The sequence below is a fragment of the Lucilia cuprina genome, chromosome 2 (genome assembly GCF_022045245.1).
Source record: "Lucilia cuprina isolate Lc7/37 chromosome 2, ASM2204524v1, whole genome shotgun sequence".
Taxonomy (NCBI): domain Eukaryota; kingdom Metazoa; phylum Arthropoda; class Insecta; order Diptera; family Calliphoridae; genus Lucilia; species Lucilia cuprina.
In genome coordinates, this window is record NC_060950.1 from 14820776 (window position 1) to 14837548 (window position 16773).

Sequence of the window (16773 nt, forward strand, 5' to 3'; positions counted from 1 at the left end):
ATCAAAAGTTTTCCAAAAAAAAGTTTCCCATTTGTGTTAACGGCTGCAAAACAACATAATGTCAAGATTCAGCTCAAATTGTCTATAAGAATTAGGGTTCTATAGTTGAAACGAAAAGTCGACTTTTCGACATTTTGCATTTTATGAAAAGTCGACTTTTTGCATTTTATGAAAAGTCGACTTTTGGAATTTTTCCGAAGCCAGAAGCGTAAATTTATAATTTAACATTATATTATTATTTATTATTACTATTGATAAAAAAATTTTATTTATATTTTTTCTATTTGTTGCAATTTTTTGAGTTTTTTCGACTTCTTTCTATTTTCGACTTTTTCCGACTTTTCGACTTTTTTTTGACTATTTTCGACTTTTTCCGATTTTTTTCGCCTTTTCCGACTTTTCGACTTTTTGGACTTTTTACGACTTTTATTTACAAAGTCGACTTTTGGACTTTTTTCATGGACGATAGTCGAGTTATCGACTTTTTTGGAACAATAGTCGACTTCGACTTTTTTCGACAAAAAGTCGATTGTTCGATTATTCGAAAGTCGATTTATAGAACCCTAATAAGAATATGTTTGCTTTCAAAAGAAAACATTATTTAAATGCTCTGACTTATTCATTTTACTCATTTAAAACTACATGTCGTATTTTGCGTAGAAAAAAAAAGAAAAGTACAGAGTACACAGAAATAATCAACGTTATGTTTAACTTTAACAAAATTCCAACAGATTCATATGCCGCAGTAGTAATTCACAGTTAAAAACGTACGGTTATAGCGGAATAATTTTCAAAAACAAAATAATAACGTACTTTTCAATAAAGTGTAACAACAAGAACAAAAAAATATATACAATAATCATAAAAACAAAACCATCCTCTATTCAAGCATACATACAGACATATCCATATGTGACAAGAAATTGTTTTATGAAAACATGTACATATACAAACAAAGAAGATTTTTAATATGAAAAGGATATTTTTTGTTTAAAGGAATATGCAAAGATGAACACTTGAAAAGTTCAACTTGTATTCAAAATTCTAAAAAAAAGTGTTACATATTGTCTAAACTTTTAAACTTTTTTTTTATTATTATTTTTCTTTTTTAAAATACTAGGTGTATTTACATTACACATTTTTATACACATTTCTTTACACTTACATACTTAAATATATGTGACAAATATTGATTATTTTTCTTGAAATTGTCATTTAAGATTTTTTGTTTTTAAATCTTGTGTTTCTTTTTTAAAGTACTATAAATTATTAAAGTGTAGAAATTATGTAAATTTTGTGTTGTTATGCTTGAATAATTTTCTAATTTAATCGATGTTTGTTCACAAATTTTCATATTATTTGATTTTAATTAATATGAAATAAATAGTTTAAAAAACTTGAATTTTGTTTATAATTTGTAATAATCGCCTAAGTCGTTAATCGCGAATTCAGTTTCAGTTTGTCATAATGGTTATTTTTCGAAAAATTCACGGTATTTTTAAGAAATACCATTTTTCCAAAAAAAGTTATTCATAATTATATAAAATCCGTTATACACGGTTGTCAGATCTTACAACGTTGTCAGTAAAATATTCTTAAAAAGTCTTATAATTGTCTGAACTTAAAATTTTTCAACGTTGCAACGTTGTCAGAAAAAAGCATTACTGAAAATTTAGCAAGACAAAATATGTAAGTTGACAGTATTATTAGACATTTTCTGCACATTTTACTGCCAACGTTGTAAGATCTAATAACCGTGTAAACATAGCATAACAAATAAGTTTTTTTTTATTTTTATTAAACTTAAGTTTGTTTTTAACAAATATTTTCGACTTAATCTATTATTTCATATAACCATTAGATATAAACAAATTAAATGAAATGAGATAATGTGTTATATTAAAAAAAAAAAAAACAAATTGGCATTTTGTTTTGTCATACTCTCACCCACAACATCGGTTACTCATACTTACTCACACATTTAAGACCGGCTTAGAACAATAGACAGTGGGGCAAGTAATTAAAAACAAACTTTTTTCTATTATAAACAGAAACTAAATTTTACTTTTCTAAACGATTGATCTGACTTGATTACGAATCTGGTATGAGAATTTCTTTTAATAGGAAATATTTTAAAAACTTTTATATCCACCTCAACTAATCGGCTCAGAATCATTTACTGAATCGATTTAGCTTGTCCGTCCATCCCTGTAAACCATGTAATAAAAACAACAGTTCGCAATTTTTTAAGATAATTTGATGAAACTTGACACAAACGTTTCTTTTGGACGAAGTCCACGAAGTGCACGTAGCCCCCATACAACCGTTCTTCCCAAATAGGGCTTTTGAGCCCATAATTATTTAAATGTTCTAGTTCTACCAAAATTAGCACAACTTAGATTTGTGCAAATCTGAATGGTAATGGTAATTTTGGTAATGATCGGAGATCATTTGACCCTAGCCCTCAAAACAAAGTCCCCTTAAGAACCATAACACAATTAGAGCAAAAAAAAACAAAAGTTTTATTATTAAAAACTAGCATACCCTGGGTGCTTCGCTACCCTAACTATGTTCAATATCGTAAAAATATCAAAGAGTACCATCGGAAAAAGTACAAAGATATCTTTCAATAAATTCTCATTTGATAAGGACCGTGTGTTCCGGTTAACCATTATAAAGAATCCATTTGAATAATAGAAAAGTACCAAATATTCCAGAATATTATTCAGTCAAGACCATGTATGTTAAAATTAATGTTCCTAGGTTGAATATTTTAGAAAATTAAAAAACAACAATTTATGAGAAAAAGTACTAAAAAGTTGTCTCTTAAAGGATCTTATTCAATGAGGACCGTGTATGTTTAATAATCATGTGTTTTCAGTTCATATTAAAGAACATACATAGAGTATCATTTGAAGGAAGAAAAAGTACTAAAAGTAGAATAAAGTTAACCTAAGTGGAAAGTACTAATAAAGAGAGTACAATGTTTCCCCTTTTCGCTTAGAAGTATACTTTTTCGAGAAATAAGTTTACAAAATGTTCCGTATTTAAATCTACATATATATCACAAATAAAACTCAAACGATTCAAATCTGCATTCATTTATTCCAGAAAAATTGTGCTTTAAAAAAGGTACCAAACAATTTACTTGAATTTGGTCCTATATAGGCCTTAGTACTCGAATTCCAAAATAATATAATAAAAGCTTATTTTGTGTGAGTAAATAAACTACTTTTTGAAATTTCATAAAAGTTGGCTCAATGAGTTTGAATAAAATTAATTTTCCCGTTTTTTCCCCTTTTTGGTACTTTTTACCCAGTGAAATAGCAAACATTTTATTACAATAAATATTACAGAGTTAGTCTGTAATTTAATATGAATAATTCAATAAACCGAAAAAGTTTTCTTAATGTGCTAAAAAAAAGTACCATAAATACAGTTTTGTCCCTTTTACACCCAAAAAGGACTGAATTTTAAAAAAGTACGAAACAGGTGTCTCATAATTTTGAGAGATGTATCCAAAATATTTAGAAAAATTTGATTATGTTTTTTTAGTTCAAAAGTTATAAAGGGCCAAAAAGGTACCAAAATCACCTTTGTTACACATTTTTACCCCTTAAAAGTACGAATTTGAAAAAAGTACCAGACAACCATCTGCTCATTTTAAGGGAAGATACAGGATATTGTGTAAGATAATTACCCGTTTTTTCCCCTTTTCACCCGTAAATGTCTAAATTTCGTAAAATCCCTCCTTAGTGGATCTACATAACCAAAAACACATCTACTGTCAAAATTTCATGATTCTATGTTCAGCCGTTTGGGCTGTGTGATGATGAATCAGTCAGTCAATAACGCTACTCTTTTATATATATATAGATAATCCACATTTTTTACATAGTATTCACAGGTGTAGGTTATCATATACTCGACCAAGCCCAACTATAGATTCATACTTGTTATACCCTTCACTTTCGTGAGAAGCGTATATATAAGATTGTCATTCTGTTTATAATTTCTATTATAACATTTTCCTACCCTATATAGTATACATATATATTCTGGATCCTTGTAGATAACGAAGTCGATTAAGCCATGTCCGTCTGTTTGTTGAAATCAGTTTTTAGAGGACCCCAGATATCGGCGAGATCCGAATCATCAATAATTCTTTTAGACATGCTTTCGAGAAGATCGCTATTTAAAATCAGCAAAATCCGTCCTTAAATAACGAAGCAGATGTTAAAAGGTCGATGACATAAGAAATTTTTAAAATAAACTTCAAATTTGACTAAAATTTCTATAGTTTAAGATGTTTATAATATATTGAAGATTTAAGATAATTTGATCAATACTATTTGAAATTCTCAAAAGTTTTAAAAACAATTAAAAACATATTTAATGAATCTTTTAATTATTAATTTTATAAAAAAGTAAAGAAGATAATATACAAAATTTAAATAGGGGATTACAAAAAAGATGTGTTATTAAAACAAATAATATAAGGATGATTTTTAGAAATTAAACTATTAACTTATAATTTGATTTATTAGCTTTTTGAAATATTTGTTTAAACTTAGACCTGGTCCACACTAGGAAACTTTTTCTTAATTCTCTTTTGAAGTTTCCCTAATGTCCACACATAGAAACTTTTGTTTCAGAAACTACGTGTTAATTGCATTGAGTTGTTGTACGAATAAGAAAACAAAACAAGTTTCCGATAACGGGAAACTCCGTACCGCGACAGAGAGGAATGATATTCTTTCTCTCTCACGCAAAATCAAAAGTTTCCCAAGAAAAGTTTCCTAGTGTGAACCGGCAGTCTGTATGTTACATCAAATCCACTCCCCCCTTAAGGCCACTTCACACGATCAAACTTTACGTAAAGATCAGGGATGTATATTTTTTTGTAAACACATGTAAAAAACTTGAAACAGATGTTTTCATTTTACTTTGTTATTATTTTATACCAATCATGTAAACACAAAAAATATATATCATACGACTTTTATTCTGATTTTTAATAAAACGGATGGAATTTCTTTTAATTTTTTATGAGACTTTACGTACGTAAACTATGATCGTGTGAAGTGCCCTTAAATAACATCTACGATGTGTAAATCCTGTATGTGTGCATTGTTTGTACTCTCATCATCGACATTCCAATAAAATTTCATATACATACTATAAGAAAGATTTTTATCATTTTTTTGTCTCGATCAATTAAAGAAACAATATTTAAAAAAAAAAACAGAAATTTATTTATCAACATTATTACTATAGATTTCTTTTTTTACATTTAAAGATCTTGAAATAAAGCAAAAACCAATTAACGCGCGCCTAAATCATAAACGTACAAGAAAATAATAATAAGAAAAAACATTTAACGAAAATGACAAAAGTCGAATTATATAAATCGCGTATATTTGTTACGATCATACATTTATTGGCTTTAGGCCAATTTGTATATGCTTTCCATTTTCATAAGTTTGAAACCCAAAGAAGTTATAAATTGAAAAATGCAGAAGTTAAGAGAATGGTTCCCGATACAGTGGAGAAAAAAGTGCAGTATTTAACATATTGGTGTTTGGTGAGTATTCACAATTTTCGGAAATAAATTTAAATATGTTTAAGAGAGTAAACAAAAACAAGATCGAAATAAGAAATTTATGGAGATCTCATTCACATTTTTAAATAAGTAAAATCTCAAAAGTTTTTTAAGCCAATGATTTTGACATATAGATGAGAATAGGTCTAAACTTGTATTGAAACACATTAATGTATCATTTAGGAATTTTACTTATTTGCATTCTCGAAAAAATTTGTTTTTGGGATCTGTCGGTATACATAATTCTTAGTTAATTTTAATAATTGCCTGGAAAATTAGCAAAAAATCCTATTAATCATAAATTTATGTTTTTTTTTTTTGGGGTAGCGATAAAAAGAAACATATGTATACATGTTATAGAGCTTTCCACATGCAATTAGTAATTACATTTTCCACATGTTCAAATGATAAATTTAAACAGTTCGACAAAAAAGAAATATATTGCTTTTCAATCCCAACTAACATTTAGAAGATTGTTTGATGATAAATCATTAAACTGAGTTTTGTTTTGACTCCTTTTGATTTTAAAAGTTGTGATATGTTGCGCGCTTTAAAATTTATTCGAAAATGATCCCGATATATGTTCATAAACTGATTAGTTGAAAAAAACAATAGTCATCAAAATGTGGCCAAAAAGTCTCAGTTTACTGATTAATTATGCAACAATCGTCCAAATGCTAGCTGGGTATTTATTCGAAAAACAATAACAAAATATACAGTAATCATAAATTAATCATCCTTGTGTTTAAAATATGATAGTTTTTAAATTTATTTCCCATGTCTTTAACAGACATAAAATTCGTTACATTTTTGACTTCAGAATGATTAAAAAATGAGTCAAGACTGATCAGAGGAGGTGCTCACTAAAGACTCTTTTATAAAAATCGTGTATGGAGTACTATTTTCTTTCAACGAAGGCATCATTTATGATCAGAAAATTAGCAAAAATATGATCATTTTAATCGTGCAGAAGAGTCATAAATGACTAGAATGTGATCAAAAATGTTACCTGGGATGTTGTTTAATAAAAATTCAATAATGCAGGAGAGACTCGAATGTGATGAAAAATGTTAGCTGGGTTGTGGTTAAAAAAAGTTGCCACATTAAGGGTCAATCTTTAGGTGAAGGATTAGGGATTAAATTAAAATTAATCCTCGAAAGTTGTTTTTGAATACACAATTAGATAACTTTGTTTGCTAGTTTAAGCTCCCAATGAAGATGGTTTAAACTTGATCAAGAAATGCAAAAGTGTAAACAGCTGATGCCAAAAAAAAAAAATAATACAATTTTTATTAAAATAAACATTAAGGACCAATCTTTGGGTAAAGGATTAGGGATTAAATTAAAGTTAATCCTGTTGTTTTTGAATACTCAATAATTTCTTTTGCTAGTTTAAGCGCTCAATGGAGGTGGTTTAAATTTGAGCAAGAAAGGCAAAAGTGTAAACAGCTGATGCAAATAAATTATTAGTTTAAATTAAATTTATTAGTTTAAATTAGGGAGACTTAAAAATACGTATTTTTTGTTTAAATTTAAGTTTTCATTAATTTTCATATTGTCTTCTTCTTTTTTTTTAAACATATATTGATTTGACAACAAACAGTGACGTTTTCTGTTGCATTGTATGGCAAGACTGCGAAGTTTAATCTTGTACTCAAAAACATCAAATGGGATTAACACCAGAATCAATTTATTTTCAGGTTAACTAATTTGATTATAAATTGGCATTTGATTGCCAACTGAAATACCCGCCCTAAATGATAACTTCATCAAATCAAGAGCGATTTCAAATATATCCAATAATATAGTTTTCTCACAATATTAAACATTAAAAAACTTCCTTGTATGTTTATAAATATTTTCTGAAAATATTTCCAATTATATGATTCAATATAAAATTGATAAATTTATGCAATAAAAATAATATGTAACCACAAGAGTAAATAACGTTTAACTAAATTTAATCTTAGCACATTTATCTAAACAATATTATTTAATTATAATAAATATTAAACTTTTAATGGTCACGCCAATATCTGGAACTAAATGAATTTTCCTTAATAAAAGGAAATTCAATAAAAGTGATAAGATAATGTATTTTAAATTAATTTAAATATTTTAAATATAAACAATTGAAAAATTTTAATTATTTTTAAATTGATAGTTGGTATTACCTTTAAATTCATATTTGGGATTACGCAATATAACGTTTACGTAAATCCAAGTTAATATTTATCATACACTTTTATATCTAAACTTTGTTATTCTTTAAAGATAATAATAAACCGACTTTTAAACATATTTTGTATTGAAGTTTCCTATACTACTAATAATCTAATATTAAACTTTGTCTTTTTTGAAATATGATGGAAACAGCTGTTTCACTTTATTATGAGATTACATAATGCCGGCTTCACACGAGTTTATAATTAATATGATCTGTCAAAATTTTGTGTAGAAGAGTACGGATTGGAACTTCTAAACGCAATATGTAAGACCTGGTTCACACTGGGAAACATTTGTTGAGAAACTTTTGATTTTTGCGTGTGAGAGAAAGAGAATGAAATATCAACCATCTCTTTCTCTCACACACAAAATCAAAAGTTTCTCAACAAATGTTTCTCAGTGTGTTTCCCAAAAAAGTTTCCTAGTGTGAACCAGGACTTACGTTCAATGACTTCTGTAGAAGCTTTTATATGTATTATAAGATGCAAGAGATTAAGGAGCTTTTTCACTCGGATGCATTGGAAATCAGTATTAATAAAGCCGGTTTTACACGATCACGCAAGTAATAAGATCTGTCAAAATTTTAGAATATAGAAGAGTGTGGATGGGATTGTCTAAACGCAACATGTAATGAAACCATCACACATTGAGAGAGAATGCGGTTCGAAAATTTGACAGTCGTTGGGCTCTCTTCATTTTTTGAAATGATTCAAAAAAACAAGCAGGTCGCATTAGATCAGGGATGTATTCATACGACTTTTATTCTCTTTCTTGTAATACGGATGGAATTTCATTTTACTTTTTCATTAGACATTACGTACGTAAAGTGTGATCGTGTGAAGGGCCCTTAAGGTGCCTTCGAAATTTAAATCTTTGTTGACTATATACATAGGTTATAAAATTATATTTATGTTAGCCAGTGTAAATAATTTAAAATTTTAAGAAATGGAAGAAAACTATTAAAATGTATTTATTGTTTATTTTACTTTACAAGAGTTTATTTATTTATTTTATTTCACACAATTCAAAGCGTCTTAATGGCTGTGAAATCTGTGTAAACACATACAATATTTTATAAAATGTATAATGTATTTTGAAACATTTCAAATATTCTTATGATAATTGTAATATTTCACCAAATATGCACAGTATTACGTCTTGTTTACATTTGGGTCAATGATTTGCCTATTATTATTATTTTTGCGCTATTTTAACAAAAAAAAGTTGAAAGAAATTGTGTTTATAAATGTTTTTGTTAAAAATAATTCAAAAAAAAAATAAAACTTTATAAATAAACAAGTCAAAGACATTTAATTCTTCCTATGTTATAAAAAAGCTAAATGTTCAAAGAAACTTTTAATGGCTAACATTTTTTTCTGCAAAAATGTTTAAATAATTTCGTTTTTTTCTTTCTGAAATTTTATTTTCTTTTTAAGATCATAAAACGTTTGGTTCGTTAAAGAAATAAACAACTGAGATATTTAATTGTTTCCTATGATGATGGTAATGTTAGTGTATGGTGGAATGGTATCAATCACAAAACATTTGTTTTCAAATTAATCAATCTTGTAACACATTCGAAAAAGAGAGAGAGAGGAAATGTTAATACAAATAAAGCAATGTGTTTATGAGACAATTAATATAAATAAAAATACGTCAAATACCCTGCAAAAAATTGAGACATCAAAGTAATTCTAAAACTAATCCCTTGCAAAAATTATAGATGGAGTAAGTGATCCGCAACGTTGTCCTATATAAGGCAATCTATGGGCCATGCTGTTATCGATTTTAACTTAAAAACAAACCATATATACCCCCTTATTGAGCATTTCGATTACGTTTCCGCTTTCAGTAACGCAATGATCGAAAAATTGGTATCCCAATACAAAAATGAAATTCCATTCTATTTCAAAGCTTTATTTTAGTGACGGAGATTAGAATCGAAATGTAGAATACCTAAGTTCGCAAACGGAAAAAATTTCGATTCAAATTGATATACAGAATAGCAGTATATAGTCTAGCGTAATCTATAGCTAGACTATAGTGTAGTCCATAGTCTAGTCTCAAGTCCATGGCGCAACTAATATTACAAGTCATTTTAACAGCTGATTGTTATTTGCTCACGGCAATTCCTCACGACTTCGGTCTATAGTCTAATCTATATTCTAATCTTACTTCAGTCTATAGTCTAATCTATATTCTAGTCTATAGTTTAGTCTATAGTCTAGTGTATAGTCTAGCCTATAGTCTAGTCTATAGTCTAGTCTATAGTCTAGTCTATAGTCTAGTCTATAGTCTAGTCTATAGTCTAGTCTATAGTCTAGTCTATAGTCTAGTCTATAGTCTAGTCTATAGTCTAGTCTATAGCCTAGTCTATAGTCTAGTCTATAGCCTAGTCTATATTCTAGTCTATATTCTAGTCTATATTCTAGTCTATATTCTAGTCTGTAGTCTAGTCTATATTCTATGTTTTTAAAGAAGAAATTGTTGCATTATTAATTGTGCAGGGTTTTAATGTATACAAATGTTCGTATGAGTACTATTTTCTTTGGAAAAGATAAATAAATGATACGCCCCCAATTGCTAATCTAGTATAGAATTGGAAATATTTTTATGCTTAAACAACAGTTTAGTTCTTTTTTAAAACTCGTCTCGGTTAAACATGAATCGTGCGTTCCAATACTCTGTATTGATTTTAATAGGATTTTGTAATTTAACACATTCTACCAAATGGTTAATGGATAATCCTGGCTTTAATGATGCCTCAGCCTGGCTAGATGAATATATGCCATGTGCTCGGGAAAATGTTATTTTTCCTGAAACCTATGAAGCTTTATTACCTCTACCTATGAAAGTAGATGTGGGTGGATTTATTTTACCAAAAGATGGTGCAATTCTTTTACCAGCAGAAACTACCATAACACTAGGAGGTGAGTCACGCGAAAGAGATTGTGATAAAGGTAAAGCCTATTTAAAGCAACCAACTGTACGCAAATGGTTTGATCCTAAAACATGGCGTTCATCTAAGGAACAACAGTCCAATACAGCTATACCGGACATGGAGAGAGTACCGTGCAACAATGAATCAGTGGTTATTAAAAGTACTGGTCCTATGGTATTTGATTTAGAGTATACTCCCTATTTGCGTCTGGGACAATTGAGTTTTGCTGGCTCTTTACTCTCGAAAGACTATTTAAAGGAGCTGTTATATTCTGACTTGGGACAGTTTCTGTTTAAGAATCAAGCCGGAGTTAATGTCGAGTATTACCATAATGATGTCTGTGGCTGTCATAGAGATTTCAATACCTTCACAGAACCCATTTGTCACAACGTTATCGATAGCTGTCCCCGACCCCACTGTTTAGTGCCAATTGTACCATTTGGTAGTTGTTGTGGCATATGTGGTTCTACGGTGAAATTTGCTGTAGAATACTGTGAAAACGATATGTTAAATTTACTGCGAGAAATTATAGCAAACGGTCTAAAGGCTCAATCTTTGGAAGAAGATATAGACTTTTATGTAAATTATATTAATTCACACAATTATGGTAATTATTTGCAAGCCATCATTGTAGATCGTGATGGCTATTCTGAGAAAAGTGTAAAATTTATGAAATATCTAAATGAAACCACCGACTGGTCTAAAAAATTGAAATTAGAACCTCAACACATATATGGTTTTGAATTTTCTGGTCGTCCCTATAATCCTAATGTTACTTTTGGTTCTATGCTGTTGATTCTATTATGTTTAATATTCGTTAGCATTGTGGCTTTGGTTATCTTTGCTCACTACCAACCCGAAAATCGATATCTTCACTATGTACCCCGCTGGGTATATGATCCTCGTCTATGGCGTGCTTTTGTCAATAGGTCGAATAATCTTTTTGCACGTTTCGATAATACCAGAGCTAGCATACAAACAATGACAGCGGAGAGTACTAGAAAACATGCTTTTACTATGGGCTATGATCCCGAAAGTGGCCGTGTTAGAGAGCAAGCCTTTGATAATCCCATGTTTGGTGAAGTACCGACAACATCACAAGCAGCTGCTGCTCGTAAAGAGGAATCAATGGAAGATTGCCAAAAGGAAGATATTAAAAAAGAGGTGGCTCAACAAGTTCCCCAGCTTGTTATAGAAAGTGTTGATATCGTCGATAGTTTGGACAGAGAAGAGGAAGAAGAGCAGGAATTGACGGAAATTAAATTGGAATCTTCATCTGATGATGAGGACGAAGAACAAGAAACTAAGGAATAATAATTTTATACATAATATTGATAATAATATTGAAATATACATTATAAATGTTTGTATGCATATAATATAAATTTTAAGTTGTTAATACGAAGACTTTTTCAATATTGAAATAAAGGTGAAAACCTATTTCTTTAACCATCGAGGATTCAGCTGCTTTTTTTGATTATTTAAATGTTATTTTAGTTGAAATAAATAAAGTATTTAATAAAAATTGGTATCTCGGAAATAAGTTGATTATTGAAGTCAAAGAACGAAATTGTAGGATATTAGTATCTATCTATCTATCTATCTATCTATATATCTGTCTATCTATCTATCTATTAATCTATCTATCTATCTATTTATTTATCTATCTATCTATCTATCTATCTATCTATCTATCTATCTATCTATCTATCTATCTATCTATCTATCTATCTATCTATCTATCTATCTATCTATCTATTTATCTATCTATCATCTATATATCTATCTGTCTTTCCATCTATCTATCTATCTATCTATCTATCTATCTATCTATCTATCTATCTCAAAAAGAGTTTTAATTGTAAAAGTTTTACAAGTGTCCTCTGCCAGCGGACAAAAGGTCATTTTACATTGACAAATTTCCTATTCAATTACGATTGATTATTGGTTAAGTTGTTTTATGTACATTATGAATGTATCAAGTTCAAGAAGTAGAACATGCTTTAGCAAGTAATATAACTCTCTTTATACATGTAATTCCCCTATTCGATAGTAATACATAGGTATTCTGTTTCAACCATAGAATAATTTTTAAACACAAAAATCAATATTTTATTGAGTTTAGTTTAATAATAAATATGTATGCATGTATGTATGTATGTATGTATGTATGTATGTATGTATGTATGTATGTATGTATGTACGTCAGCGCGTAATTGTTGATAGGTAAGCAAGTGTACTTCCTATTTGTTTACTTTTCCACCCTATTCCAACATTTTAATGATACATAATAACATGTTGGGTTCTTTTTTTAAATAGTAAATATTTTAACTATTCTACCATGTGGTACGTATCTAACATTATTTAGTTAAGGATACAGATACATAATTATCTTTCTAAAACTAATAGAAAATGTTTCAAGGACTTATTTTATGTATAAGATTGTAATAATGATTAAATGTGGGTCATTTGGGAATACAAAATGTTGTACATAATACAAAATGTTTAATAATTTACAAAATCAAAATTTTTTCTTTTAAAAATACACCAAAATTCGAATACTTATGATAGACACTGTATATTTTTTTATATTAACACATTTCACAAAATGTTTCAATTCTTCTTAAGAAATACATACATATGTACATATTTTTTAATTATTTTTAAAATGTTGTACATTAAGTTTTTTTCTTATAAAAAAGAATAATTATACATAAAAAATTAATTAGAAAAAAATTTCTTTATTAAAAAATTGTAAAACTGCTACAATTTTTCTTTAAAATGTACCCACTTCCCATACTACTAAACTTTTCCTTCTATGTGTACGCTTCTAAAAATAGTAAAATGGCAATACTGTTTTTTTTTATTTTCTCTTCATATCATTCTCTTTGAATTATTGCATATTGTTGTTGCTGTTTTTTATATTAACTCAATCCGCAATCCACCAAAAAATTGATTAGTTTTCAGAAGTCTTTTTAATACGGTTTTGTTCGGGGTAGTGGATAAAGCGTTAAATTTTTTAGTATTGTCTTCTATGTTTAATAATTGAAAATAGATTATTAAATATATTTTAACAAAATGGCAAAAAGTAAAGTTAATTCAGTGGCAGAAACAGCGTATGGCGGCATTTATAATACTTTACGTATTTTGGTACACTTGACGGCGGCTGTACAATTTTCCTATTCCATTTATTATGATCATACTTACGTACATTTTCCGGTCTCCGATAGCAATATGCACAATCCATTTGGTGGCAAATTTAAATATTTAACATTTCTAGATGCGGTATGTAAAAAGTGTACAAAAATTAAGGAAAATTTCATTTAAATGGCAGACAGGTGAAAGTTTAAACTTTAAAATATAGTTGTTATAATCGCAGGGCAAAGTCTACAATTGTTTCTCTGTGTTATCTCATTTGTTGTGTTCTTGGTCAGTTTATGTACTTGTTGTTTTCTATATAAGAAGAACAACAATTATAAATCTCAAGTAATGCTAATGTTGTGGATTATCATTGAATAAAGCAATATGAATAATTTGAGTGATGTGTGTGGTTAAATATTAAAAAAAAATTATCAAGATTAGAAAATTTCTAAAATACAAAATATGTTATTTTTGCAAAGTAATGTAACCATAAATAATTGATTTATTTAGTTGATAAGTTGTCATTACTAAAGAGAGTAATGTTTTTGTAAACAAAAAAAGCGTTATCTAAAAAATGATGCCAGATTTTTCATTAAATTTTCAATAATATCGCTTACTTAAAATATTTAGTGACATTTTAAATATAGATAGATGGATAGATAGATTGATAGATAAATAGATAGATAGATAGGTAGATAGATAGATAGATAGATAGATAGATAGATAGATAGATAGATAGATAGATAGATAGATAGATAGATAGATAGATAGGTAGATAGATAGATAGATAGATAGATAGATAGATAGATAGATAGATAGATAGATAGATAGATAGATAGATAGATAGATAGATAGAAGATAGATAAATAGATAGATAGATAGATAGATAGATAGATAGATAGATAGATAGATAGATAGATAGATAGATAGATAGATAAATAGATAGATAGATAGATAGATAGATAGATAGATAGATAGATAGATAGATAGATAGATAGATAGATAGATAGATAGATAGATAGATAGATAGAAGATAGATAGATAGATAGATAGATAGATAGATAGATAGATAGGTAGATAGATATATAGATAGATAGATAAATAGATAGATAGATAGATAGATAGATAGATAGATAGATAGATAATGTCCTTTAGTATATTTAATGTATGTATTCTTATTTTCCTCCTAATTATTTTAAATCTTTTACTTATTATTTTTTCCCTTCTTCCGTTACAGATTATTCAAGCTTTATATTATACAATATCTTTAATAAACGATTTTGTGGGTAGCAATGAAGTTGCTCCCAAAAAAATGCCCTTAATACGTAAAATTAAAGATTATATGATGGCTACTTTCGCTTTTCCCATTGCTTTAAATGTTGGCATAACATTTTGGGGTCTATATGCTGTTGATCGTGAACTAGTCTTCCCTAAAGTCTTAGATGCTGTATTCCCTAGGTGAGCGATATTTATACATATACACCAACATGTTAATATAATCTTATGTATTGTTTTCTTATTACAGCTGGTTAAATCATATCATGCATACAAACATTGTTGTCTTTATTGTTTTGGAAATGTTCATTTCCTTCCGCGCTTATCCACCCAGAGCTAAAGGTATTGCTGGTCTCTCCATTTTCATGTTATGCTACTTAGTATGGTTACATATTGTCAAACATTATTCGGGTGTTTGGGTGTATCCCGTTTTGGAAGTTTTACAATTACCCCAACGTATTGTTTTCTTTGTGGGCTCTCTAGTCTTCACCTTGGCTTTGTATATGTTTGGTGAAGTTATGAACAATATTGTCTGGTCGAAGGAACTGAAGATGGCTCAACGCAAACATAAGTAAATTAAAATTTAGATAATATATCTTCAATATACATACAGCCTTTTCTTCTTATTAAGATCTTTTTAACTAAATCATAACTAAACTTTTGACAAAATCGATAAATAAAGTGAGACAAAAACCAAAAAGATAATATTCTTATGATAAAACTAAATCTAAAATTTTTAAAAAAAGCTTTGTGACATAACATTTATTACATATTATAACTTAATATTGAATAGGTGGTATTTAAATTTTAGAGCAAAACTTAAAATATATATCAAGCAGAAACTTAAATGGCCTTTATTTCTGAAAGGCATTGTTTAAGCAAAATCTATACATACATATGTTTTAAATTAATAATTGTGTTGGTTCTATATATATAGTGAATAGTATTTAAATTTATTAATTAGTAAAAAATTTTGCAAAATAATACTATAAAATATTTTCTTTAATCACAAAACAAATGAACACTCACCTTTCTCATATCAAATGCACGTAAAGTTACATGAAACACAAAAAAATATACTTGATTTCGGTTTTTTTTTTCTTTCGACACATTAAAGTAATAAATTATAAAATAAATATTTAATAAAGATTAAAAACAACACAAGCGAGATTCAATAAAGAAATGATAAACCAAAAAAACTTTAACAAATACTTTGTTGATTATTTGTAGGAATATATGGTGTAAGTATAAATAGTTTAAAATAATTCAAGATAGATAAATAGATAGATAGATATATAGATATACAGATAGATAGATAGATAGATAGATAGATAGATAGATAGATAGATAGATAGATATATAGATAGATAGATAGATAGATAGATAGATAGACAGAAAGATAGATAGATAGATAGATAGATAGATAGATAGATAGATAGATAGATAGATAGATAGATAGATAGATAGATAGATAGATAGATAGATAGATAGATAGATAGATAGATAGATAGATAGATAGATAGATAGATAGATAGATAGATAGATAGATAGATAGATAGATAGATAGATAAATAGATAGATAGATAAA

At 28.0% G+C, this 16773-nt stretch overlaps 2 protein-coding genes across 5 annotated transcripts; both read left to right on the forward strand.

Annotated features, from left to right (window-relative positions):
• Nucleotides 1-683: 683 nt before the first annotated feature.
• Nucleotides 684-16390, forward strand: LOC111679615 (androgen-induced gene 1 protein). 4 transcript variants are annotated; one of them, XM_046953622.1, is made up of 4 exons: nucleotides 684-809; nucleotides 5300-5584; nucleotides 15148-15368; nucleotides 15436-16390. In XM_046953622.1, the coding sequence occupies exons 2-4, from the start codon at nucleotides 5387-5389 to the stop codon at nucleotides 15758-15760; spliced, it is 744 nt and encodes a 247-aa protein (XP_046809578.1). In that variant the 5' UTR covers nucleotides 684-809; nucleotides 5300-5386; the 3' UTR covers nucleotides 15761-16390. The 4 variants fall into 4 exon arrangements, with proteins under 4 accessions (XP_046809578.1, XP_046809560.1, XP_046809570.1 ...); XM_046953604.1 differs by having other exon boundaries at nucleotides 727-826; XM_046953614.1 differs by lacking the exon at nucleotides 684-809 and having other exon boundaries at nucleotides 5286-5584.
• On the forward strand, nucleotides 10462-12226 carry LOC111678425 (protein amnionless). The gene has a single exon (XM_023439772.2). It carries the CDS (start codon nucleotides 10491-10493, stop codon nucleotides 12081-12083), a length of 1593 nt encoding a protein of 530 aa, XP_023295540.2. The 5' UTR covers nucleotides 10462-10490; the 3' UTR covers nucleotides 12084-12226.
• Nucleotides 16391-16773: the final 383 nt, after the last annotated feature.